The sequence below is a fragment of the Heptranchias perlo genome, chromosome 30 (assembly GCF_035084215.1).
Source record: "Heptranchias perlo isolate sHepPer1 chromosome 30, sHepPer1.hap1, whole genome shotgun sequence".
Lineage (NCBI taxonomy): Eukaryota > Metazoa > Chordata > Chondrichthyes > Hexanchiformes > Hexanchidae > Heptranchias > Heptranchias perlo.
In genome coordinates this window covers 26,140,192-26,167,831 of record NC_090354.1, presented here as the reverse complement: position 1 = coordinate 26,167,831, position 27,640 = coordinate 26,140,192, and the positions used below count along the sequence as shown (strand labels likewise).

Here is a 27,640-nt window from a genome sequence, read left to right as displayed (position 1 = left end):
TCTTAACCACTAGAGTAAAAGCATTAGGTTCGTCAATGTCATATGTCAAGTTTTCATGTTGTGAGGAGACTGGCTCGAAGGACTTAGTGAAAGTGTAGTTACAGGCATTCGTGCTACAATTCATTGAATCTTGGAAAGGCAGGATGCAGTTCTGTGCCAGCAATTTCCCAAATGGCAGGGTAACATTATTGTGCCATCAGGTGGAGGAGGAACTGGGGCTGGGGGTCTAAGCTGATTGCAGCTGCTTCCTTGCACAGGCCTGACGGAGTATACAAGGGCGAATCACTTGAGGCTGCTCCTGCAATCTAATGGTGGCCAGTTATGCAGTAACATTGGCAGAGCCAGCACAGCAGGTTTTTGGCTTACCTTTATCAGGCAGATAAAAAGGCACGAAATGGGGGCGGGATAAAAGAAAAGAAGGAAAAGACAGACAGGTAGACAGAAAGAAAGAACTTGCTTTTATAGACCTCAGGACGTCCCATTCGCTTTACAGCCAAGAAAATCGGTGGAGAAAAGGAGAAAAATAATCTGGTTTTAATACAGCCATTGCAATCAGACTCTATTGGGTTGTGACCTACATTATACAAAGGGATAGTCTTCATCACTTTATACTGCTTCAGTGGATCCAACTTGTATAGATGACGGTCAGTGATGAAAATCGCACGGTCCTCAGATTTATTAAATCGGTTTATCTGTGAAGAAATAAAGATAAATACTCTATAAATACCAAAACCATCCCACTGCAAGTTTCTTGTCAGTGTGCAACAGTTATCACACCAAAGTCTTATGGAGTCAACACTGCATGTTTGGAGTCAATGTCAGGAGGGCTTGATTTTCCCTCAACAGCTGCAATAGGAGTGATGCTGACCCAGCTTCTGTTCTTACAATCTTTGTGAGATTACCTCCAAGAGGTGCCCTGCGATTAAAGCATTTTTCTTTCTCTTGGGAAAAGAAACTTACAAGCCTCTTTCCATGTTCCACTAGTAACACTTACCGACCTGGAAGTTACTTTCAATCATCATACAAATTGCACTCTGGATGGCCATTTCAGCGTATGTGTGGAGCCCTTTCACTCTGGCGCAACTGAACAGTATAACTGGGCTCTTCCTGCTAAAGAAATGTTGCTGGTACCATACTGGCATCACCAATACTAGACAGGCACTAACTTGGGAACTAGGGTTAGCCCCAAATAGATGACACCTAGCTTCCCCTCCCTCCCCCCATGTTTCAATAGGCAAATACATCATCAGATATGATACTGAGTCAAACAGATCAGCAAGATCCCAGATTTGGCTCCCTGGTCTGTGCTGAATTAGCTGATTTCAGCCATGCAAATGGCAGGAAAAGTAACAAAAAAAAATCCAGGGTTCTTACTCTTTATACTTATCCAGTGAAAAAGAAAAAAAGAACTTGTATTTATATTGTATCTTTCATGACCTCGGGACATTCCAAAGCGCTTTACAACCAATGAAGTACTTTTGAAGTGTAGTCACTGTTGTAATGTTGGAAACGCAGCAGCCAATTTACGCACAGCAAGCTCCCACAAACAGTAATGAGATATATGACCAGGCAATCTGTTTTAGTGATGCTCGTTGAGGGATAAACATTGGCCAGGACACCGGGGACAACTCCCCTACTCTTCTTCGAATTGCCATAGAGTCTTTTACGTCCAGCTAAGAGGGCAGATGGACCGCGGTTTAATGTCTTCTCCGAAAGACTCCTGCTGCCAAGTATTGTGTGTAGATGTCACGTATGGACAGGATCAGACTCGGCTGCAATCTCCCCACAGTGAAGCAGCTTGTCCATCTAGCATACGTCAGTGAGAATTTTGAAAAATAAAAGATACATCCTGATACATAATTGGCAAATAACCCACAAAATCCTTGTAACATCATTCCATCAGTCACTCCTCTGCTCTTCTTCAAATAGTGCGATGGGATCTTGTGTGGGATCCCACCGAACAGGCAGATAGGGGCCTCATTTTATCCAAACGGCATCAAAGTTGTATAGCATCTGCAATTAGGATCAGCATACAAACCAGTGAGTTCTATACTATAGTGCAGGATGTAATAGTCAGCTGATAACACAGGGTGCAGTTGTATGATTGATGAAAAACTGTTGGTATGTACAGCAATTTTGCCTAAGGGACAATACATAATCACAAGACTACAAAACATAACATCCATAACAACCAGGTCTGTGTCAGGACAATCACCTCCAGCAGAATAGAAAGCAAACTCCAGGCTCCAAACGAACTCTCTTTAATATACAAAAGTGCTCCTCCAAAGTTCAGCATCTACACGGGAAAAACAAGTTCCAAAGAGAATGCTTTCCACTCACTGAGAGGAACCATTTACTGCTTCACAGAAGTTGCTTGAAGCCTATCACCAGACGATGACACAATACTTTTCTGCCTCTGGCACACAGCCTTGTAATAATAACCCAGCTAACAGGAGTGAGACACATTAAATAACACTGCCTCATATATAGTGGGGAAGTGATACATGCCACATATCATCAGGTGCGCTGTTCTTCTGTGATACTCAGTAGGTTACTCACTGAGTTTGGAGGAAGCTGCAGCAATCATTGTATGTTTGGTGAGTAAAGCCTGGCACATTAGGTTTACCTACTCACCAAAGCTGAAGAACATGGCACGCCTATATGCATCATGAAACTGCAATATCATGATGCGCGTTTGTTCCCTACTCTTGGTGGAGATGGTGGCCAAAGTGGCTTGGGATTCAAACAGTTTACTTCAATTGTCATGTCTAGTTCACATTGACACAGGCATAAATTCAACAGAGAACTGTCATTTAACAGCAGCAAAGTAAAGAAGGAACTTGTGTATATATTATATATAGCACCTTTCATGTCTTCAGGACATCCCAGAGTGCTTCACTGCCAATGAAGCACTTTTGCAATGTAGTGACTGCTGTAAAGTTGGGAAATGCAGCAGCCAATTTGCACATAGCAGGGCCTAACAAACAGCAATGAGATAAGTTACCAGATCTGTTTTAGTGATGTTGGTTGATGGATAAATATTGGCCAGGACAACGGGAGAGCTCCCTTGCTCTTCTTCGGATAGTGCCATGGGATCTTTTGCATCTACCTGAACCGACAGAGGAGGCCTCGGTTTAATGTCTCATCTGAAAGGCAGTGTTTCCAACAGTCCTGCGCTCCAATGCTAGCCTAGATTAGGTGCTCAAGTCTCTGGAATGGGGCTTGTACGCACAACCATGTGACTCAGAGGCGAGAGTGTTACCACTGAGCTAAGCCAGAGAGCTTTTTTGGAGAGATTAAGAAAAAAACTATTAAATGGAAAAGGAGCTTTCTATGGTTTCCCAGGTATCCTCATGTTGGTGAAAGTAAAGATAGTTTGAAATCAAAACTTTTGGTGAAACAAAATTAAGTCAAACACTCTTTACAGTAAATTGGTAAAGAAAATCATCTGTTTAAGGTCAAATACGCCATGGATTCAAATTACAGTAATGTTTGTTTGGCATGAGTTACTTTGAGAGATTTGACTCAAAATGGCTATCATATAGTCTGCTCGACGTTGGTCCTTTCTGCACCTATTAATAGGTTTTCTGGAAAGCAAACTTTTCTTTTATAAATGTCAGCCGTGGCTCACTGGCAGCAATCTCGCCTCTGAGTCAGAATGTTGGGAGTTCAAGTCCCACTCCAGAAACTTGAGCACAGAATCTAGGCTGACACTCCAGTACAATACTGAGCGAGTGCTGCACTGCTGCACGTGAGATGTTAAGCCGAGGCCCTGTCTGCCCTCTCAGGTGGACATAAAAGATCGCATGACACTATTTTGAAGAAGAGCAAGGGAGACCTGGCCAATATTATCCCTCAGCCAACATCACTAAAGCAGATTATTTGGTCATCACATTGCTATTTGTGGGACCTTGCTGTGCACAAATTGGCTGCCGCGTTTCCTACATTACAACAGTGCCGACACTTCAAAAGTACTTCATTGGGTGTAAAGCGCTTTGACACGTCCTGAGGTTGTGAAAGGTGCTATATAAATGCAAGTTATTTCTTTCTTTAAACAGAACTTTGTTTTATGGTGAATTTCACATGTCATGAGCAGTGGCAGCCCTGAAAAAGAACTGATGACAAGTATGAAGCACAACAGCACAGTCAGGAGAGGGTGGGAGATTGATGCTGACCATGCTTTCAAATTGCCATGAATTCTGCAGTGCACATTTCACGCTGGAACAGTGGAAGCTCTGTAAGGTGTAAAACAGAAATAAATGAAATTACCAAGTAAATTCCTAGTCTGCTCAATTTGCTACATTTATGTTGTTGCAAATTGCCGAACTGACTAATTTTGTTTCTAGTGACTTGGGCTACTGTTCACAGTTAAAAACAAGGTATTCAGTGCTCCTGGATTTCCATATGAACCGAGCCACCAGCAAGCATCATGAAAAACATTTACATTAATGCCATTTAGTTCAGCTTCCTCTTAATTAGGTCCTTCGTAGCGGATTGTTGTAACGTAAACATCTATTTATCATATTCATTTCACTATGCAGGCAACTCTTAATTTTTCTCTCAAACATAAAAAATTCATTTTTTTTTCAGATTATAAAGGTAACTTTTTTTCCCTTATTGCAGATTCCAATATTTGACAAGTATAAGAACTGAAGAGGAAAGCACCATGATATTCACTTTCAATTCAAGGTTTTTCTCTTTATCCTTCACATTGAAAAACAAGGAGGTCCCAGGTTCACTCACTGCTCTGTGCTTAATTAGCTACACTCAGCCAGGGTTAGGTTGATATATCTGGCCTCAACACACCGAGCTATGGGTGGGTTTGGAGTGGGGGTGGGGGGGGGTGGTGGATTGGGCAAGGATCGGACTCAGCTGTAAATTGGTCAAATAGCCTCCGAATACTCATTGACACATGAAGAATAGCTACCTGGGTGAGGTACTAGAGAGCTGTTAGTGCCCATGGAACTGTGCCTCGGAACGTAGCGGCATTTTCAGGAAAGGAGGGGGGAGAATTGGAGGGAGGTGTTAAAAGGCTGATTAAAATGTTATTGTTTGCTCACTTTCTGATGGTGTGGACCATTCCCCCAACCTGCTCATTCCTTTGCCCTTTCTATATCTCTGCCTCATCTCATTGATGGACTTTTATATAATCTAATAACCTTCTTTTGAGCAGTTTGCAGGTTACTTAACCCATTAACTCCCCTTTTATGATTTGGCATATCTGTTGATTATCTCTCCCCGCTCCTTCTCTCTACTTTTCCAATCTTACTAAAATGCCTGTTTATCCTCCAGTCTTTAGTTATGGAGAAGGGTAGACGCTCCAAATGTCATAAATCGTCTTTTCTCTTTGCAGATGCTGACTAACCTGCTGTGTTTCTCAAACACTTTCTGTTCCGATTTCAGATTTCCAGCATTTTTGTTTAACTTAAAACAACCTCGCCCCATATCTTCACTATTTCCCCCCCAATTTCTTCAACCTGTAGTGTTTGTGTAAAGATTGGGAAGCATGTCGGTTTCCTTATCAAAATGAAGGTGCATAAGTCCGGGAAAATCAGTGCTTGACAAAAGGTGGAACTGATAAGAAAACACTTTCGGCAGATGTCAGACATCTTGCAGACAAGAATGCAACTGCCCCTCTGTTTAACTCTCAACAGAATAATTGAATTAATATAGAGGTGAAATGAAGTGATTGTTGAAACATTTTAGCAAATAATCCACCCATGGTCAATGGCAGATTGTAGCCTCACAGGCGTAGCCATTGTAGACATGTGGTGAAGATCATGTCAGATTGCAAATACGGGGGGAAAAAAAGGTTATAAAGCCTTTAGGGGCTGATTAGATAACACCAACTTTAATAGAAAATTCATCAATATTTACTAAGAACAAAGAACACGTCCAGTAGCAGCACCAAGTGCTCTCAGGTCAGGTAAAGCAATGCTATTATGACCCTCAATGTTAGAAGAATATCCCCTACTGCAACACTAAGATCAAGTCTCAAATTCCCTTTCTGGCTTCTCTGAATAAAAGAGTGCCAATTATTGCTGGAGACAGCATCATGCTGTGGACTACTGATGGGTGGGAAATGGATTTAGACTGTCAAAACCAAATCCCTCACCCTACCACATCGGCCTTCATCTCCTCTGTCTGCAATTTACATCTTAGAAGTAATGGGAAAAGTGGCAGTACAGTCTACTCTTGATATTCAAAGCTGTTCTTTTGCACTAAAAAAGATTGAATTCAGCAATGTAAATAACACAGCAAAGTTGGAATTTGGTGCTAAAAATGACATACCAGATAATTTGAATTAAATTAACTTAAATCAAGAGAACCAGACTGTAATATTGGATGCAGCAAATCCTGGAAATCAACACTAGATTACTATATCCCTTTGTGAGCGTTTTCACGGATCAAGAATATAATGCGTGCTGTCAGGCAACATTCGCAAAACTAACTCACCAGTGTAAAAATCCACCAATTAAAAGAGTACATTAGAAAGGTTTCAGAGAGCAGGCTCGAGACTGATACGATTTTTAGAGTGGACAATAATTATAAAACTGATCGTACAATTATGAGACTATCTGACTCTTCCCTCTCCTCCCCCAAATAGATTGTGCGATGGGAACTCAGTAAGTTTTGGTTGAGGGCTACATGGTCAGTGGAATAGCTTGGAGCTGATACTGAATGTGAGGAATTAAATTAACATGAGAAGAAAAGTTTCAGCAATCACTTCATTTCACCTCGATATTAATTCAGTTCATGAAGCATAACTTCTGCATGCCAGTTCTCCAGCATGTGTCAATACTTACCATTTAACAATTCAAAATACAAATGACCAGAGACAGGAAAAATTTGGGGCAGATTTGGGAGAACACTGATGTCTTTGAATTTGAGAGCGATCTTTACACACATTAACAGATGTTACAGAAACAGACAAGGTGATTGAAGGAAACAAGTGCGAGGAGCTCATGGACTTCTTTGTCACTAAGATTGAGACCATCTGTTCAGCTGCCTCTGTCGCTTCCCTCCCTTCCCCTAGACCACCAAGCCAAACTTTCTCTAAGGTTTCCCCCTGCCCTAGCATGTTTTTCTAGTTTCTCTCCTATCTCCCCTCGTGCCCTCTTTGAGCTCATCGTGTCCATAAGACCCACCTCCTGCTCCCTCGACCTTATTCCCACAAAACTTCTCTTCCTGGCCCCCATGTTAGTTGATATTTTTACTGTCCCCCTCCCCTTCAAATCAGTCGTCATCACCCTCCTCCTCAAAAAACCTACTATTGACCTCTTTCTCCTTGAAAACTTCCGCCCCACCTCTCTTTCCTCTCCAAAGTCCTTGAATGTGTTGTAATCTCCCAAATCCGTGCCCATCTTTCCCACAACTCCATGTTTGAACCCCTCCAATCAGGTTTTCAACCGTGCCGCAGCACTGAAATGACACTTATCAAAGTCACAAATGACATCCTCTGTGACTGTGGTAAACTATCCCTCCTCATCCTTCTCGGCCTGTCTGCAGCCTTTGATACGGTTGACCACACCATCCTCCTGTAATGCCTCTCCTCCGTCTTTCAGCTGGATGGGACTGCCCTCACCTGGTTTCATTCTTATCTATCCAGTCGTAGCAAGAGAATCACCTGTAATAACTTCTCCTCCCACTCCCGCACCATTATCTCTGGAGTCCCTCAAGGATCTATCCTTGTCCCCCCTCCTATTTCTCATCTACATGCTGCCCCTCAGTGACATCATCTGAAAACAGGTCAGGTTCCACATGTATGCTGACGATACCCAGTTCTACCTCACCACCACATCTCTCGACTCCTTCTACTGCCTCTGATTTGTCACACTGCTTGTCCAACATCCAGTACGAGATAGGCAGAAATTTCCTCCAACTAAATATTGGGAAGACCGAAGCCATTGTCTTCGTTCCCCGCCAAAAACTCGGTTCCCTAGTCACCGATTCCATCCCTCTCCCTGACCACTGTCTTGAGGTTGAACCAGGCCTCCTATTTGACCCTGAGATGAGCTCCATCACCAAGACCACCTACTTCCACCTCTGTAACAACTCCCGTCTCCGCCCCTGTCTCAGCTCATGTGCTGCTGATACCCTCATCCATGCCTTTGTTACCTCTAGACTTGACTATTCTAATGCTCTCCTGGGCGGCCTCCCATCTACCACCCTCCATAAACTTGAGCTCATCCAAAAATCTGTGCCCGTCTCCTAACTTGCACCAAGTCCCGTTCTCCCTGTGGTCGCTGACCTACGTTGGCTCCCGGTCTGGCAAAGCCTTGAGTTTAAAGTTCTTATCCTTGTTTTCAAATCCCTCCATGGACTCGCCCCTCCCTATCTCTGTAACCTCCTCCAGCACTACAACCCTTCGAAATCTCTACGCTCCTCCAATTCTGGCCTCTTGCACATCCCCGATTTTAATTGCCCCACCATTGGCGGCCTTGCCTTCTGCTGCCTAAGCCCTAAGCTCTAGAATTCCCTCCCTAAAACTCTCTACCTCTCTCTCCTCCTTTAAGATGCTCCTTAAAACCTACCTTAATCTGCGCTAATATCTCCTTACTTGGCTCAGTGTCAAATTTTGTTTAATGACGCTCCTGTGAAGCACCTTGGAACGTTTTACTACATTAAAGGCGCTATATAAATGCAAGTTGTTGTTGTTGAATAATAGATTTTTACAAAAAAATTTTTTTAAATTACAGTAACAGTGCAATGTAGAATGGTACTATCAATGTGGGATGACAAAAGAAAATTTGAGGGGGAAAAATTAAAACCATTTTAAGATTTTAACTAAGTTTGATTTTTTATGTAAAGATTTGAGTCAAAACTTGGGAAGAAGTACGTCCTGATGGGATTTTCTTTTGTTTATTCCTGTGCATTCATTCAGCATTTTTCTGTCCCTTTGGAAACTACGATTATTGCACAAGACGCGATCTGCTACCTGTACACGTGATCCTGTACATTACAATAACATCTGTCTGCATTCACGTTGAGAGACTTTACAATCCTGAAAGGAATCATAGAATCATAGAAGTTTACAACATGGAAACAGGCCCTTCGGCCCAACATGTCCATGTCGCCCAGTTTATACCACTCAGCTCGTCCCAATTGCCTGCACTTGGCCCATATCCCTCTATACCCATCTTACCCATGTAACTGTCCAAATGCTTTTTAAAAGACAAAATTGTACCCGCCTCTACTACTGCCTCTGGCAGCTCGTTCCAGACACTCACCACCCTTTGAGTGAAAAAATTGCCCCTCTGGACCCTTTTGTATCTCTCCCTTCTCACCTTAAATCTATGTCCCCTCGTTATAGACTCCCCTACCTTTGAGAAAAGATTTTGACTATCTACCTTATCTATGCACCTCATTATTTTATAGACGTCTATAAGATCACCCCTTAACCTCCTACTCTCCAGGGAAAAAGTCCCAGTCTATCTAACCTCTCCCTATAAGTCAAACCATCAAGTCCCGGTAGCATCCTAGTAAATCTTTTCTGCACTCTTTCTAGTTTAATAATATCCTTTCTATAATAGGGTGACCAGAACTGTACACAGTATTCCAAGTGTGGCCTGTACAACTTCAACAAGACATCCCAACTCCTGTATTCACGTGTATTGAACAATCTCTGTTTTTTCTAAAATTGCTCAACTGGAAACATCTTTTTCTTTAAAAATGCAGGTAACAAAAATAAAATGGTCAGCTGTCGTGTTTCATGGGCCCATGAATATTCATACAACATATTTCAATTCAGCATCCTTTGATTAAATCCTTTTCCAAACTTGTTGGAAAGCTTTTGGTTGTAACATTTGTCTAGCCAAGATAATGCAATTCATTCAATAGCCATTTTTAGGCCCTTACCTCTGTTGGCAAGAACCCTGTTGCATAAACAGCCAGATGCCAGTGACCCCACGTAGCAGTTGGGGGTGACTGAATGACAAAGTGTCAGTGGCGGCTAAGCTAGGTGGTTTATGCCCTTGGCACTTGCATCTGTCCACCGTTTTGATGTTGGCTGGAGGCCAGTAATGCACTTTCGCTGTCAGCGACCTGTATGACATTGTGAACATCAGGGAGAAGTTCTAAACAGAATGTCTAATGTGACTTTGTACAAGCAGCACACCACAAAATTAGGAACTGGTTGCATAATACAATAGGGGCATTGAACATCAGCTCAGCTGTTAATAAGTACTGGTACTGCTGCAGTGTGTCTCATGGCCTCAATAACTGCTTCATTAAAAACTGAGCTGCAACTTTCTAAAAGCAAAGGAAATAGAAGGCATAGGATTCATTTACTATTTCCCTCTAGGCTATTAGGGTTCGGTATGTGGAACTTTAAAAAAAAAAATCTTCCATGGACTGATGTGTTTTTCTTCTGTGTTTCAAACTTATTTATTCGAAGAAGAGCAGGGGAGTTCTCCCTGGTGTCCTGGCCAATATTTATCCCTCAACCAACATCACTAACACAGATTATCTGGTCATTATTTCAGTGCTGTTTGTGGGATCTTGCTGTGTTCAAATTGGCTGCCGCATTTCCTACATTACAACAGTGACTACACTTGAAAAGTACTTAACTGGCTGTAAAGCGCTTAGGGAAGTCCTGAAGTTGTGAAAGGTGCTGCATAAATGCAAGTTCTTTCTTGCTCCACTGGCTCTTTTTTTAATGTACTGGAAGCAATCCGTTCAAGTTAGCTCTTAACTCTCAGTCAGCTGGGACTCAGAGGAATACCAGCAGGCCAGGCATAAAAATAAAAGAAATTCTCTGCCAGCCTGCAACTCTTCCCCTCCAATTTTCTCCTCCTCCCTCTAAATAAGCCAACATGCTCCATTTGTCTTGTCTTCCACACAGTCACACTACCTGACAAAATGTGAATCTTGTGCTCGTCAAGATGAAGGATGCCAGTGCTGGGGAATAGTACACTTTCTCCATTTTGGGCACCCAGAGTCATTAGTATCAAGCATTTCCAAGTCAGGTAGAGCATAATCTTATGCAGAGTATAGGTCCGCCCACTCTGTCCCAGACTCAATGTCAGAAGGGCACCCCTTATCGCAGTCTTTCCCTATTTCTCATACCAGCCAACCGGTGGCACTTTGGAGTAAGAGTGCCAACTCAGTGCCAATTAGAAACCAGAACCTGACATTCCTGTAGGTAGAGCAGTGTTGAATGTAGCTCAAAATGAGACCTTTTAAAAAGACAACAATATTTGATGCACTGTATTGTGGAAAATATACATGCTTTAAAAATATACTTGCTCCCTTGTGTACTGAGAAAGCTAGCAGCCCATCTGTTGTCACTGTGAATATCTCTGAATATTAATTGCGGTGTGCATCTGTTGGGCATTTATTGAAAAATACATTTTTAACTATCCAAAAAAATAGCTTCCTTTCTTATATCCCCCGGGTACGGTAGCATAGTGGTTATGTTACTGGGCTAGTAATCCAGAGGCCTGGACTAAAATCCAAAGTCATGAGTTCAAATCCCGCCACGGCAGCTGGCGAATTTAAAATTCAATTAATTAATTAAATTCAATTAATTAAATAAAAATCTGGAATTAAAATACTAGTATCAGTAATGATGGCCATAAAACTACCGGATTGTCGTAAAAACCCATCTGGTTCACTAATGTCCTTTAGGGAAGGAAGCCTGCCGCCCTTACCCGGTCTGGCCTATATGTGACTCCAGACCCACAGCAATGTGGTTGATTCTTAATTGCCCTCTGAAATGGCCTAGCAAGCCACTCAGTTGTAAAATCTCGCTACGAAAAGTCATAATAAGAATAAAACCGGACGGACCACCCGGCATCGGACCACTCGGCACCAGACATGACAACGGCAAAACACCAAGCCCAGTCGACCCTGCAAGGTCCTCCTTACTAACATCTGGGGACTTGTGCCAAAATTGGGAGAGCTGTCCCACAGACTAGTCAAGCAACAGCCTGACATAGCCATACTTACAGAATCATATCTTTCAGCCAACGTCCCAGACTCTTCCATCACCATCCCTGGGTATGTCCTGTCCCACCGGCAGGACAGACCCACCAGAGGTGGCGGTACAGTGATATACAGTCAGGAGGGAGTGGCCGTGGGAGTCCTCAACATTGACTCTGGACCCCATGAAATCTCATGGCATCAGGTCAAACATGGGCAAGGAAACCTCCTGCTGATTACCACCGACCGTCCTCCCTCAGCTGATGAATCAGTCCTCCTCCATGTTGAGCACCACTTGGAGGAAGCACTGAGGGTAGCAAGGGCACAAAATGTACTCTGGGTGGGGGACTTCAATGTCCATCACCAAGAGTGGCTCGGTAGCACCACTACTGACCGAGCTGGCCGAGTCCCGAAGGACATAGCTGCTAGACTGGGCCTGCGGCAGGTGGTGAGCGAACCAACACGAGGGAAAAACTTACTTGACCTCGTCATCACCAATCTACCTGTCGCAAATGCATCTGTCCATGACAGTATTGGTAGGAGTGACCACCACACAGTCCTCGTGGAGATGAAGTCCCGTCTTCGCACTGAGGACACCATCCAACGTGTCGTGTGGCACTACCACCGTGCTGAATGGGATAGATTCAGAACAGATCTAGCAGCTCAAAACTGGGCATCCATGAGGCACTGTGGGCCATCAGCAGCAGCAGAATTGTATTCCAGCACAATCTGTAACCTCATGGCCTGGCATATTCCTCACTCTACCATTACCAACAAGCCAGGGGATCAACCCTGGTTCAATGAGGAGTGTAGAAGAGCATGCCAGGAGCAGCACCAGGCGCACCTAAAAATGAGGTGCCAACCTGGTGAAGCTACAACTCAGGACTACATGCATGCTAAACAGCGGAAGCAACATGCTATAGACAGAGCTAAGCGATTCCACAACCAACGGATCAGATCAAAGCTCTGCAGTCCTGCCACATCCAGTTGTGAATGGTGGTGGACAATTAAACAACTAACGGGGAGGAGGAGGCTCTGCAAACATCCCCATCCTCAATGATGGTGGAGTCCAGCACGTGAGTGCAAAAGACAAGGCTGAAGCATTTGCAACCATCTTTAGCCAGAAGTGCCGAGTGGATGATCCATCTCGGCCTCCTCCCGATATCCCCACCATCACAGAAGCTAGTCTTCAGCCAATTCGATTCACTCCACATGATATCAAGAAACGGCTGAGTGCACTGGATACAGCAAAGGCTATGGGCCCCGACAACATCCCAGCTGTAGTGCTGAAGACTTGTGCTCCAGAACTAGCTGCGCCTCTAGCCAAGCTGTTCCAGTACAGCAACAACACTGGCATCTACCCGACAATGTGGAAAATTGCCCAGGTATGTCCTGTCCACAAAAAGCAGGACAAATCCAATCCGGCCAATTACCGCCCCATCAGTCTACTCTCAATCATCAGCAAAGTGATGGAAGGTGTCGTCGACAGTGCTATCAAGCGGCACTTACTCACCAATAACCTGCTCACCGATGCTCAGTTTGGGTTCCGCCAGGACCACTCCGCTCCAGACCTCATTACAGCCTTGGTCCAAACATGGACAAAAGAGCTGAATTCCAGAGGTGAGGTGAGAGTGACTGCCCTTGACATCAAGGCAGCATTTGACCGAGTGTGGCACCAAGGAGCCCTAGTAAAATTGAAGTCAATGGGAATCAAGGGGAAAACTCTCCAGTGGCTAGAGTCATACCTAGCACAAAGGAAGATGGTAGTGGTTGTTGGAGGCCAATCATCTCAGCCCCAGGGCATTGCTGCAGGAGTTCCTCAGGGCAGTGTCCTAGGCCCAACCATCTTCAGCTGCTTCATCAATGACCTTCCCTCCATCATAAGGTCAGAAATGGGGATGTTCGCTGATGACTGCACAGTTTTCAGTTCCATTCGCAACCCCTCAGATAATGAAGCAGTCCGAGCCTGCATGCAGCAAGACCTGGACAACATCCAGGCTTGGGCTCATAAGTGGCAAGTAACATTCGCGCCAGACAAGTGTCAGACAATGACCATCTCCAACAAGAGAGAGTCTAACCACCTCCCCTTGACATTCAACGGCATTACCATCGCCGAATCCCCCACCATCAACATCCTGGGGGTCACCATTGACCAGAAACTTAACTGGACCAGCCATATAAATACTGTGGCTACGAGAGCAGGTCAGAGGCTGGGTATTCTGCGGCGAGTGACTCACCTCCTGACTCCCCAAAGCCTTTCCACCATCTACAAGGCACAAGTCAGGAGTGTGATGGAATACTCTCCACTTGCCTGGATGAGTGCAGCTCCAACAACACTCAAGAAGCTCGACACCATCCAAGATAAAGCAGCCCGCTTGATTGGCACCCCATCCACCACCCTAAACATTCACTCCCTTCACCACTGGCGCACTGTGGCTGCAGTGTGCACCATCCACAGGATGCACTGCAGCAACTCGCCAAGGCTTCTTCGACAGCACCTCCCAAACCCGCGACCTCTACCACCTAGAAGGACAAGAGCAGCAGGCGCATGGGAACAACACCACCTGCACGTTCCCCTCCAAGTCACACACCATCCCGACTTGGAAATATATCGCCGTTCCTTCATTGTTGCTGGGTCAAAATCCTGGAACTCCCTTCCTAACAGCACTGTGGGAGAACCGTCACCACACAGACTGCAGCGGTTCAAGAAGGCGGCCCACCACCACCTTCTCGAGGGCAATTAGGGATGGGCAATAAATGCCGGCCTTGCCAGCGATGCCCACATCCCGTGAACGAATAAAAAAAAACAAAAAAAAAATATCCCACTCTAAATGTTTTTGGTATTTTTTCTGTGCTCATCAAGGGGATGTAAGTGCTCAGGAATGGAACATTTTTGTGCATTATTGAAACTTAATGGTGTCAAATGCAGCAGTTATTTGGATCACATGCTTTTGTTATATTGAAGAGTTCCTGGTCTTTGAATTCTAAACGATAGCTTTGAAATAGAGACAGTTTTGAATAAAGGAGAAAGTCCTGTGGGACAACTTTCACCCTCCATTCCAAGGATATCTTATGCCAATTTTTCCCTCTCGCTGTGACATTACTCTATTGGAACCTGTACCTCAACCAAATGGGCTTTTCTTCATGTTGAACCTTGACAACAAGACACTCACCCTGACCCTATCCTTACTCAACATCTGTATGCGCAAATTTTTCAGTAGGAGTCACGGGATAGCAATTGGAATAGACAGTTTAGATCATTTGACATGGAGGGTGGTGAACCTGGGAAGTGGACTACCAAGGGAGACAGTAAAGGCAAATGGTGAGAAAATTGCATAGAATCATACAGCACAAAAGGAGGCCATTTGGCCCATCATGTCTGTGGTAGCTCTTTGAAAGAACTATCCAATTAGTCACACTCCCCTGCTCTTTCCCCATAGCCCTGCAAATTTTTCATTTTCAAGTATATATCCAATTCCCTTTTGAAAGTTAATATCGAATCTGCTTCCACCACCCTTTCAGGCAGCGCATTCGAACACAACTCACTGAGTAAAAAAATGTCTCCTCCTCACCCCTCTGGTTCTTTTGCCAATTACTTTAAATCTGTATCCTCTGGTTACTGACCCTCCTGCCAGTAGAAACAGTTTCTCCTTATTTGCTCTATCAAAACCCTTCATAATTTTGAACAGATTTATTAACTCTCCCCTTAACCTTCTCTGCTCTAAGGAGAGTAATCCCAGCTTCTTGAGTTTCTCCACATAAGTGACATCCCTCATCCCTGGTATCATTCTAGTAAATTTCCTCTGTATCCTCTCCAAGGCCTTGACATCCTTCCTAAAGTGTGGTGCCCAGAATGACAGAACCTTTTCTTTACTTAACTGTGATGAACTTTGGCTGATTTCTCCACCCCTTCTGAGGTTAGAGTTATCGACAATGACCGCAGCATTGCTATTGCAACTGAGATCAGCTAATTCAGAGCTACGTGCCCTCTGTCTCGCTGAATTATTGGGGCTTTTTTGAGAAAAAACCAAACACCACCAACTGAGGAGAAACTAAATGCATTTGAACTGAGATGCTCCCGTCGACCTGATGTCAGAACAAAACATGTGCTCACCTTCCGTACATGACTGGAAAAGAGTGTGTGCATGTATTTGTCCTTTCGCTTCAGCTCACTGGCTCTTGTGGAGAAGGCAGGTGTCATCTGTGGGTTATCCCGTTTCTGAAAAAGTAAAGAAGTGCTGATAAATTACTTTTCTAGTTTTATTACAAGGACAGTTCCTGTCTTCTGGTCCTTCACTAAAATGACTGGTTTTGTCATCCAGCCAACACACGAGATGACCCTGCTTCTTGCTGATTATAACAATTTCATTTCGAAACTACAGTACTTTTTATATGAGGAAGATCGATATTAAAAACTTAATTGGAAATTATGGGGCCACTCTGAAGGTAAAACCTATCATGAAGTTGTGACTTGAGGACAGAATTCCCAGAAAGAAAATTCCTTAAATTGAGGCCGCTCACTTCATGTTCAGTGTGAAAAATAACAGCTTCTGAATAATACATCAACAAAAGAAACTGATTCATCAAGACTTGTGAAAGTTATCGGAGAAAGGAAAATGACATGTATGAATTGTATATTTGTAGTCACATTGCATTTAGTGATTAAAATGTTTTAATTTACAGCTCAATTTCACACACTATCATACACAGCCTGCGAGACTGGAAATAGGCTCTGCATAATGGGGCAACAGACTTTTTCAGCCCTGTGATAGCAGCCTGACACACAGTGGAAAATTCAAATCCCTGGAAATTTGAATCTTGTTACACTGGATACATGACCTCAGGAAAGTCATGTACAACAGTTGTCTTTAACCAGTGTCTAGGATCTATTTTTGTGTTCACTTTCTCAGATCAAACTCCCAAGCAGAACTACAGAAGTTTACATAACAACATAAGAAATAGGAGCAGGAGTAGGCCATCTGGCCCCTTGAGTCTGCTCCACCATTCAACAAGATCATGGCTGATCTTCCACCTCAACGCCACTCTCCTGCGCCATCCCCATACAGCATAGGAGATGACCGTATGGCCTTCGTGTCCATGCCAGCTCTTTGTATGAGCAATCCAAAACTAATCCCATTGCCCTGCTCTTGCCCTGTAACTATTTTCCTCTGCTTCAAATGTTTGTCCCTTCCAAAAAAAACCTCACCTTTCAACATAATTATGCAAGATGAAATTAAAATGGAGTGTAATTTTTACATTTTATGCAATCTGTATCACAAATGCCATTTATCCACTGCTTCAGGTACATTCAAATCTCTAACTAAAAATAAAAAAATGAGGGAAGTACACAGCATATGAACGATGATGGAATTATAGAATCTTACAGCATGGAAAGAGGCCATTCAGCCCTCTGCACCTGTGCCAGCTCTCTGAAAGAGCTATCCACTTAGTCCCATTCTCCTGCCCTTTCCCCATACTCTTCTACATTTTTTCTTTTTTCAAATATTTATCCACTTCCCTTTTAAAAGTTATTAATGATCGCTTCTGATAGGGCATTTCATGTCCTCATGTCAAATTTCTAACTTCTTCGTTCTTTTGTTGTCAATAAAATCCTAAAATTTTAAACAGAAAATACAAGTTAATGTTTCAATTAACCAAGTTCTGATGAAAGGTGACAGCCAAGACGTTAAGTTGCCTTTCCTCTTTCAGTTGTGATCGGACCTGCTGCACAATTCCACCATTTTCTATTTTCTATTTTCATTTCAGACATCCAGCAGTCCTGATTTTTCTTTTCCTCTCTTAAACAGCTTGTGTTTGCACAATAAGTGGCAGACAGGAATACCAACTTCATTCGTTGCTGCACCAATTTTTCCAATTAATGCCACTGGGCTCCATGCAGTCCCCTTCCATTGGGAGGGAGGATAACTGCATTGTAGAATTCCTTCATCTTCTCCTCCCAGAGGTTGAAACACTGCATTACCCTTAGAAGGTCCAACTGAGAGGTGACAGAACCCAACGCCAATTGATTTGAGTATAGATACAGGAGTTAAATGCCTCATCTCAGGGTGGGATTTAGGAAATAGTCCCTGCTGAGTTACTTACTTTTATATCCAACATTGGAACTTACTGACTGTTTTGGTCAATGGGCAATAGAGAGAGAGAGAGAGAGAGAGAGGGAGAAAGAGAGAGAAGAGAAGACCCCAAAATATTTTCAGTTTTCCCAATCACATCAACAGGTAGCATTGTCTCAATGAATGATCACAGTGTATGATGCAAGGTTCTTAACAACTTTGCTTGCAAACTACTGATTTCCTCCTCTTGACATCTGAACGCACCGATTCTTGTGGGGGTATGCTTCTATGGACACAGCATCCCCCCAGTACCCGGTACAATTGGGTATTCTTTCACGTGTGAGCGTAGAAAGGAAACGCCATTGGGGACTGTTACACCTGAACCTGGTCCTGACCTCACCTGATGCCCACCACGTTTCAGCAGAGGTCACAGGACCGGATGGAGATCAGGAGCAGGAATCTTGGATGATTTTTCCCTTCCTTACCCCAGGTCTGCTGAGGCAACTACAACCTCAACCCATAATCTGGAACCCTCTGATCTGTGTTGGATCATACTGGGCAGTTCATCTGTCCACTGAAGCATCGAGGGAGACTCCAGATGCTCTATTTGGCACTTGGAAGTCTGCATGTATGTTAATATGCTGCAACGTCCCACCCATCTCCATCTCTTCTTTGCACCTCTAATCATGCTGGTTAGCAGTCTTTATTTGTGTTGTGACATTAAAGGCAAAGGAACTGACTTGTAGAATGGTGAAAACAATACTTTATATTCTTAGCACATGCTTGTAAACAGCCCCCTTGGTTATACTGTGCACAAGCAGTTGTCTGATCCAAATGCATTCAGGCTTCACTAGTAACTGGCATTAAATCAATTTAATTCAACAAACAATGCCACCATTTTAAACATGCATTGCTTGAGGTTTCATCAGACTGAAGGGGATAATTCTTGCACGTGCTCAGTGTTTGGTACTGGTACAATCTGGGCCTTTCACCCATTTGTAAAGGGAAGGGCTTGGAAGGATGGTTAACGAACAATAGCTTGATGTAAATAGATGAGCAGAAAATGCGAACTGAAAACTCTCAGAATTTTACTGATTAAGTAATAATCACCGTTAGACATTTTGTAAGATTACTAGATGATTTTTTTTGGCGGAGGATGGGAGGGGTTTCCATCTGTGTATCTGTGTTTTAAGTAAGCGCAGGTTCCTGGTGTGCAGGGGAACATGATACCTTAAGTCCAATTTGAATCGAGTGTTCTAACCCAATTTATACCAGAGATACGAATAAGAGGAACGACTTTAATTAGATTAACAAGTTTATTTAAGTAATTGCTTAAATACCTTAAACCTAACTGGCATTTTACTGGCTGGGTACACAACATACTTTGCCAGTAGAGTACTTAATTGGCATTAGGCACCTCTTTACTAGCTATCAGGTCAGTCTAAAGTTGCAAGCCTCAGTAAAATTAAACTACTGTTGAGGAGTACACAACTGATGATGTCACCAAGGGAAGGAGACTCAAAATGGCTGCTCTTTGTTGCTGCAAGAAATTCAAAGTTTCTTCTTAAAAGTGGTACCTAAATTTCTTCTCACATTAACATTAGGGGAGTAACTGGAATAGAAAGTATCCCCCCAACGATTTTCTTCCACTTAGTGTCAGCATAATGTCTGCGACAGATCCAATCATTCTGCCAATGGGTTAATCAAAAAGCAACGAGAATGGGTACAAAACAGAGATACGCACATCAGAATTCCACATTTCGCAAGTCTTTTTTAATGAGAATTTCTAGGTGAGGGGCCAAGGCCCACATTGGAAAACACCCACCAAGGTAGAAAAGAATAATACAGAAGACAAGGTAGTGATCAAGTGATGGCAAGCATGAGTTTTAAAAGCCTGAACACTGTGGGAGGAAGGAAAGACTGAAGGAAGTAAGACGTTCCGCAAATTTGCATTTTGCAATGACTGTGAAAGGATTCATTACTTCACAGCGTGGCATTTAAGCTCAACAGGATCTTACAGTTTAATGTTTCATCTGCAGGAAGATGCATGACCCAAAATCTGGCCTGAGATACGGGAGGATGGAGGAGAGAGAAAAATGACACTAGGCTGGGCTGGGGACATTGGTGCTGCACTGACAGAGTGTTGGCGAGATATTTATTGTAGAATGAAAAGTAGCTTTAAAAAACAGCTCGAGATTTATCACTAGGAAGTAATCAAGTTAGATAGGAAGTGAGCACCTCATGTAACTTCTCCTCTCTCTACCCCTCCTCCCACACAAAAGTACTATTTATGTGCAAATAGGCATCAACAATTCTGCAGAGAGATGAAGATTTGAGAATGCAAAGATCCGTTATTTCCTTCCTTCTCCCCTCATGCCAATTGAAAAGGAAGGTTGGGGAGGATAAGATTCATGCCAAACTCATTCTCATTCTCGAATTTCCTCCTTTTTATTTTATGCTGTATTTTTTGGCTTCCCCTTTGGATGTGCTCCACCTGACTATTGCCCAGATGTGGTGAAGGGGGGCAGGGCACGAGGAAGAGGAAAATCTGCCCCGCAACCTCCTTGAAGGAGTCCAGTAAATTTCTCAGAGATGATCTTTACCTTCTGGACCCATGCTGGCTCTTTCTAGTCAGATCCTATCCTTCAGATGATTCCTTCTGCTATCGTTCATCAGTCTTTTCAAAATCAAGATAAGACGTACAAGTCTGTAACTTGAGGAGTCAACCTTGCCCTTTTTTTTAATAATGGGGAAAACATTTACTACTTTCCAATCAGGGTGCTATTTGATTCCAATGAACTTTGGAAGATATCCGTGAGGGAATTTGCAATCTCTTCGGCCAACTCTGCTGGCATGCTTGGATGGAAACTGTTGGAGCCTTGTTTGCTCTTAAGCTTTAAACATATCTAATATGTCTTTCCTTGTGATCTGAAGGACTTCTAGTCTGATTTCTCTGTTATACCTCTCTCTCTACCTCCCCCCATGGAAAAAGAGTCAGAAAATAACAATTTAGCAATTCCGCCACCTTCCTATCTTCGGATGGGGTTAATTTTAAACCAGTTAGATTTCCTATCTTGGTGTGGAGATGCTGCTGTAGATCTGAGAGTTGAGCTGTCTGAGAAGGATATTGATTTGTATTACTTTGTTGGGATCTGCTATCAAACTCCAACCAAAGGTCAAAGTCAATCTCACAGCATTCTTTCATCATTTGATGTCTTTTCACTTTCTTGACACATGTAAATGACTTTCACTATCTGACCTCTGCATGAGTCTCATACATAATCATCACGATGGGCTAAAAGAATTCCACGCAAGATATATTAGTGAAAACCATTCTTTCCCAAATATTATGGTTGGTAATCAACAAAGGCAGCAATTTAATCAAACTATTCAGATGATGTCAAAGTGCGAGAGTGAAACACGAATGGTTTGCGCCAATAAAGAGAATGAGAACAGAACATGTTGGAAATAAGCAGCAGATCCGTTAGCATCTGAAAAAGAGAAGAGACGGGTTAACATTTCAGATGCAGGCCAGCTGTGACAAAGGGCCTACATCCAGAAAGTTAACCTGGTTTTTATTTCCAGATGCCGATGGACCTGTTGTTTCTTTAACATTTTCGATTTTCCTTTCAGATTTCTTGTATTTGCACTTTTCCTTCCTTTTTATCAATAAAATCAACACCTGCCTTAAATTCAGTAAGAATCGGTCATCCCGTGCATGACATGGTCTAATGTTTATTTTAAAATAATGCTCAATTTTTAGTTTTCTTACTGACATGAGGCAGGCACATCGAATATGGTGGTGCCAGAGTGACACAGGTGAAAGGCTGACAAAGATGATAAGTGCTTTGGTACCTGAAGGTGTACATTATATGAAGTCTTTTGCTCCGCAATTATTTAACTTCAAGTCCTAACCAGGTTAATGTTTTTGCAATGGCCCCTATGTCACGACAGCGCTCTGCAATATATCAATCCATATTTTCTTATGGTTCCTTCAGTAACACACTTATGAAATGTTCACCCTATAATATGCTCTTGTTCTATTTTCTGTGGCTTTTCCTCCTCTCCCCACAAGGCTAGCCTCTGTATCCATTCTAATCTCTAACTAGCAAATGGAGGGGGAAAGTTGCCAAGATCTGATATATCCCTTTCCTTCTTTCTCTTCCTCCATCCAGAAAGTTAACCTGGTTTTTATTTCCAGATGCCGATGGACCTGTTGTTTGCAGCTTGGGAAAACCTGGCCATGGACATTTTCATGGTCTTATCACTGGTTCTCACTAGTTAATTTACCAGTAATGTGACAGTCCCTTCCCACCCTCTAAGTCAGTTATTCTCCCCTCCTGGGTTGATACCACTGAGGCTTGATCTCACTCTCAAGAAGAAGAATGCATAAGCGTCAGTCAAGGCTGGGACTTGAATTCGCAATCCTTTGGAGCAAGAAACCAATGCTTACACTTTGTAGCTATTGATGTTAGGTGTTAGCTTAGCTCCAGCGGTAGCACTTGGTGTGAAATACAATGGGTTCAAAGCCTACCTGAAGAATTCAGTACATGAACTAAGCTGTCACTCCACTTCAGTACCCATGGAATTGATGCATTGTTGGAGGTGCTTTCCTTTGTTAAAGATCCCAGGGCACTCCTTAAAGAACAACAGGGAGTTCTCTTGCTGTCCTGGCCAACATTCCTCCCTCAACAAGTAACAAACACCATCATTCATCTCGTTACTGTTTCCGAGATGCTACCAGTGCAGAATGGCTGCTGCATTTGCCTGCGTACCAGTAACTGCACTGCAGAAGTAATTCTCTGTGGGATCATCTCTGAGATGTTTTGACGTGATAAGGTGTTATACAAATGTAAGTGTTTTTTTCTTACTGGTCTTAGTTTTACACTCTGGGCAATGAGTAATATCAATGAAACTTGCTATTACTTGTACACTGTAAATACATCAATGAATTCTGTTGATAACAAATTTATCAAACAGCTGCTGAACTATTCCTTTATAATGAAGAAGATTCCCAAAGAAACAGTATTAAAAGTTGCCTGGTAGATTAGGTCACTGCTGGTCTCTGGGGGTTCCGGTAAGATGAAAAGCCCAGCAAAGCTGTCAGATGCAGGCAGTAAACCAGAGGGCCGCTGAAGCTCATTAATGCACAGAACCATCGGCAGCAGAGGGGCGAGCTCTCTCTCACACACGTTCAACTTTAGACAGGTCTAATTTCTGCAGCCACATATCCTGCTATGAAGAAGGACACTGCCAATAACAGCAGCGCAAGTCAGTCAGTCAGTCTCAGGGAATGGCTGCAGAAAAGGAAAAGGAAGGTAAAGGACGGAGGGGTGGAGTGGGGTGAGACCAGGTGCTGGCAACGTTGCCTCACTCACGATACGGACTGTGATTTAGTAGCTAATCTGGTGTGTCAGTCTACATATACCTCCTGAAAGAACCATCTAGATAAAAGAATAGATTCACAGACTGCTCTTCACATGTAAAGAAACAGCGCTGGGGAAAGCAAAAATTCTCAAACAGGTTCTTAAAATTCCTGACCTGACCAGGTAGAGAAACAAATAAATTTTATTAATAATGAACGGAAAATGCTAGACATATTCTGCAGCCCCTTCAATATCTGAAAAGAGAAAAAAAGTAACATTTTGGGTCCAGACCCTTTGTTATAACTGGCAAAACTGGTCTCTACCCAAGGCTTTGATCTATCTTTTCTTCGGATGTTGAAGGACCTCCCGTATATTTCCAGCATTTTGTGTTTTATTTTTGACATTCAGCATTTGTAGGTTTCTTCATAAATATTTTTTTTATATAAATGTCATAAATGTCGATGAAACAGTGATTAAACCATTGCATCAACAAACCTATTGAGTCTTTAAAATGCCAAAAACTCTCAGGGGTCCTTCCATGATAACCAGTGAGTAACCTTTGACCTGGCAAATGCAATGTTTATAAGGTTTGTGGCACTGCAGTGAAAGTAATTACAGTGGTGTATTTGCTTGGATTTTTTTTTCCAATCATAATGCACTGTTGTCTGCCCTTGTTCTGGTTGGTTGGCTCCTTTACTTTACCTGTAAAATCTTTCACAAATAATTTTTTCTTTGATAAGAGCCAGTTGGGAAACTTACTATGTCAACATTGTGTTATAGGGGCATTGTATTGTACTGCAGATGTTTCCCTATGGACAAATCTTTATTAATCAACATGACCACAATGATCACTGCATTTATGACTAATTACCACATTCATAGAAACCTTGTTGACGATTGGAATACTTGACTATAATTGATGCATCAATTGATTTTATTTAAAAGTCTTTTTCCAATGAGGGTATTTTTCTCCCCTTTTCTTGCCACAAATGCCTCTCAACCCCCCCTGCAGTCCTCTGCTGGAAGGTACTATATACTATCCGGACATGATTTTCTCCTTGGATTTTCCCTCTCTCCACTGGGAGGCACGAAGCAGACCGGCAACACCTCGATTTTAAAATTCTCATCCTTGCTTTCAAATCCCTCCATGGCTTTGCCCCTCCCTATCTCTGTAACCTCCTCCAGCCCTCAGAGATCTCTACGTCCTCCAATTCTGGCCTCTTATGCATCACCAATTTTCACCACTCAACCTTCAGCTGCCTAGGCCCTGAGCTCTGGAATTCCCTCCCCAAACCTCTCCACCTCTTGACCATTTTCTCCTCCTTTAAGACGCTCCTTAAAACCTCTGTCTTTGACCAAGCTTTTGGTCACCTGTCCTAATATCTCATGTGGCTCGGTGTCAAATTTTGTTTGATTACGCTCCTGTGAAGCGCCTTGGGACGTTTTACTACATTAAAGGCGCTATATAAATGCAAGTTGCTGTTGTTAATGTTAATGGATGGAAAATCACGGACAGTGCCACTGGGATTGACTGATGCGTGCGAGGCCATGCTGGTGCCCTTCGAAACTTGCACCTGTACATCTTAAATGACATGGAGAGCAGTGCTAAAACCCATATCTGTCCTTGCTCCGTGGCATTGAATACTACCACGTTAATACTCAGCACTATCATGCCGCTGGCTGTCCTTTTTAATTGGGATGGGGACGGGTGAAAGATTTAATAGAGGTTTTTAACATTATGAAGGGTTTTAATAGAGTGAATAGGGGAAGACTATTGCCTCTGTTTAATTACTGTGTTAGGTTACAGGTGACTCAAACCCTGGAAAATAGTAACCAAACTGGGATGGAGCACAGAGAATGAGAGCAAACACCAACACAGTTCTCTATAAAATACTTTAGGTAATATACACATTATACCATAGAATGGAAATTGTGAAACACGTATAAAAATAGACAGCTATTTTTACCCAACCCTCTTTCTCCTCCACTTTTTCCAAAGTAGAAACTTAGGGGACAACATTGGTTACTAATTTTAGCAAGGCCTCTAAACAGAGCAGGAAACAGCCCACACCTGTTAAGTTATCCTCACCGGCCACTCACACCCACATTTTCACAATGAGATCAACGGTGATTTAAACTGCTTCAACTGTAACTAACTGTTAGATCAGAGGGGGGTGGAAACCACAATACAATTACTATCACGAATGAAAAAGAAACAATGTGGTCACCGGATAGGGTACTACATTTGAACTGCCCTTTCACTCTTAGGGTTGGAGTTTGAAGGTACTTTTATCTTGATGCAACTGCCAAGATATGGCTGTCCCACCGTCTACCCACTGTCTGAACTGGCAATATGTGGTTCTCCCACTGCACATGGCCCATAAATGATTCAATCGCTGCAGAGCCAATGGCAACGCAAACCCAAGATTTTTGGGGGTCTTGAGATCTATCGTAAGATGACAGCTTCTCTTCTGGCCCACTGGATGCATGAACCGGTTAGGTGTCGGCCTGTTTGGGTTAGAATAGATTGCTCATTAGTTTCTGGGCCCGTTGAATGCACCATTGCGTCAGAACATCATGATGCATTACAATCAGGAACACTCTGGATTAGCGCCCAGGAAAGAGTCTCTATTTTCCCACATCTGCCTCCAATGAGGCTATGACGAGCAGAAGAAAATAGGAATATAAACATGCCTGTGTTTTATCTCTTCAGGTGGCACTAGATCTACAGAGTGAAGCACAGAGGTTGTATTGGCCATATTCTCTGGGGACAAGATTAAGGAGATACAAGACTTTCCACGCAGATGGACAGAAAGTATAGCTAGAAGCAGTAAGAGGTATTCGCAATGCAGTTTCAAATGAGTGTGAATCTGAAATCTAAAATGGTCCTAGGTTTTCACTAATTTAGCACTTGCAAAGAATTACAGATGTGCAGAAATACGATGTGTTATTGTAGAACACCCTGCAGAGAAGACAAAGAGAAGATTTAATAGAGGTTTTTAACATTATGAAGGGTTTTAATAGAGTGAATAGGGGAAGACTATTGCCTCTGGCTGGGGAATCAGTGACAAGGGGTCATCAATTTCAAATAATCATGAAGAGAGTGAGGTGAGAGGTTAGGAGATATTTCGTTACACAGAGGGTTGTTGGAACTTGGAACGCTGTGCCACAGGGAGTGTTTGAGGCAGAGATCATTGCATCTTTTAAGGGAAAACTGGATAAATATTTGAAGTACAGGCAGATACAGAGCTATGGGGAGAGCATAGAGCAGTTGGATTAGTTTTTGATTGCTCGAGCAAATAGCCGGCACAGACAAAATGGGTCGAATGGCTTCCTTCTGTGTTGTAAACTTCTGAGATTCTATAGTGATAGAATTTTGGATTGCGCCTAGAGAGTAAATTCCTTATTCTAAGTAGGGTTACTAAAAAGTAGAAGAAAAAATTAAAAACTGAAAAAGCAGGACTACACAAATACACATCCTATTCCTGTGCATCTGCAATCCTTTGCAAAAGCTAAATTAGTGAAAAATGTGGACAGTTTTAAATTTCAGATTCATGCTCATTTGAAACTGCATTGAGAATGCCCGGGCTCTCTAACTGCTACTAACTATGCTTTTTATCCAACTGTCTGGAAAGTCTTGCACTTCTTGTCCCCAGAGAATATGGTCACTACAACCTCTGTGCTTCATTCTGCAGGTCGAGTACCATCTGAAGAGATAAAAGACAGGCTATCATTTCTTGTGAGATCCCTGGTTATTTCTGAAGTAAGCAACTCACTACTGCAGACACTGGCTGACCTGCTGTATTAATCCAGACTACTTTTTATATGAGGGAGAAGTGCATGCTCACATGCAAGGAAGCAATATCATCGCAGGGAAAGTCAACCTGGTCAATGCTCAAATTCCTCATACTGGGAGAGGTCACCAGCCTGAAGGACAGTCCCGTGAAGGTTGATGCAGGGGTAGGGATGGAAGATAATAATAAAACAAAATGTAAGAATGACTGTTTCCCTTGTGTTAAAGCTAACTATTATTGTCCTGATACTTGCAAAAATATTGATCTTTCAAACATCACAACAATTTGGGAAAGTGAAGAGTTTCACATGTCACTGGAGCTTTTAAATACAAAAATCCATCAATTCCTGATCCAAAGTATTAAAATAGAATGGGCACATTGTAATGGCTCAGAAAAGTTTGCCAATAAGGTGTTAAAGTATTTTTTTGATTGTATTAACGTTGGACAAATTCGAATTTGTTTCCTTTCTCTAATTAAAGTCCAATGA

General features: G+C 42.7%; 1 protein-coding gene across 6 annotated transcripts in view; it reads right to left on the bottom strand.

Annotated features, from left to right (window-relative positions):
• The window catches only part of LOC137300008 (unconventional myosin-Id), a 496,111-nt gene that overhangs the window by 138,577 nt on the left and 329,894 nt on the right, over nt 1-27,640 (bottom strand). For all 6 annotated transcript variants that reach the window (XM_067969090.1, XM_067969092.1, XM_067969091.1 and 3 more), the window contains 2 exons: nt 16,037-16,141; nt 579-692 (listed from right to left, as the gene is read on the bottom strand). In XM_067969090.1, coding sequence (XP_067825191.1) covers nt 579-692; nt 16,037-16,141 — 219 coding nt within the window. The remainder of the gene's footprint in view (nt 1-578; nt 693-16,036; nt 16,142-27,640) is intronic.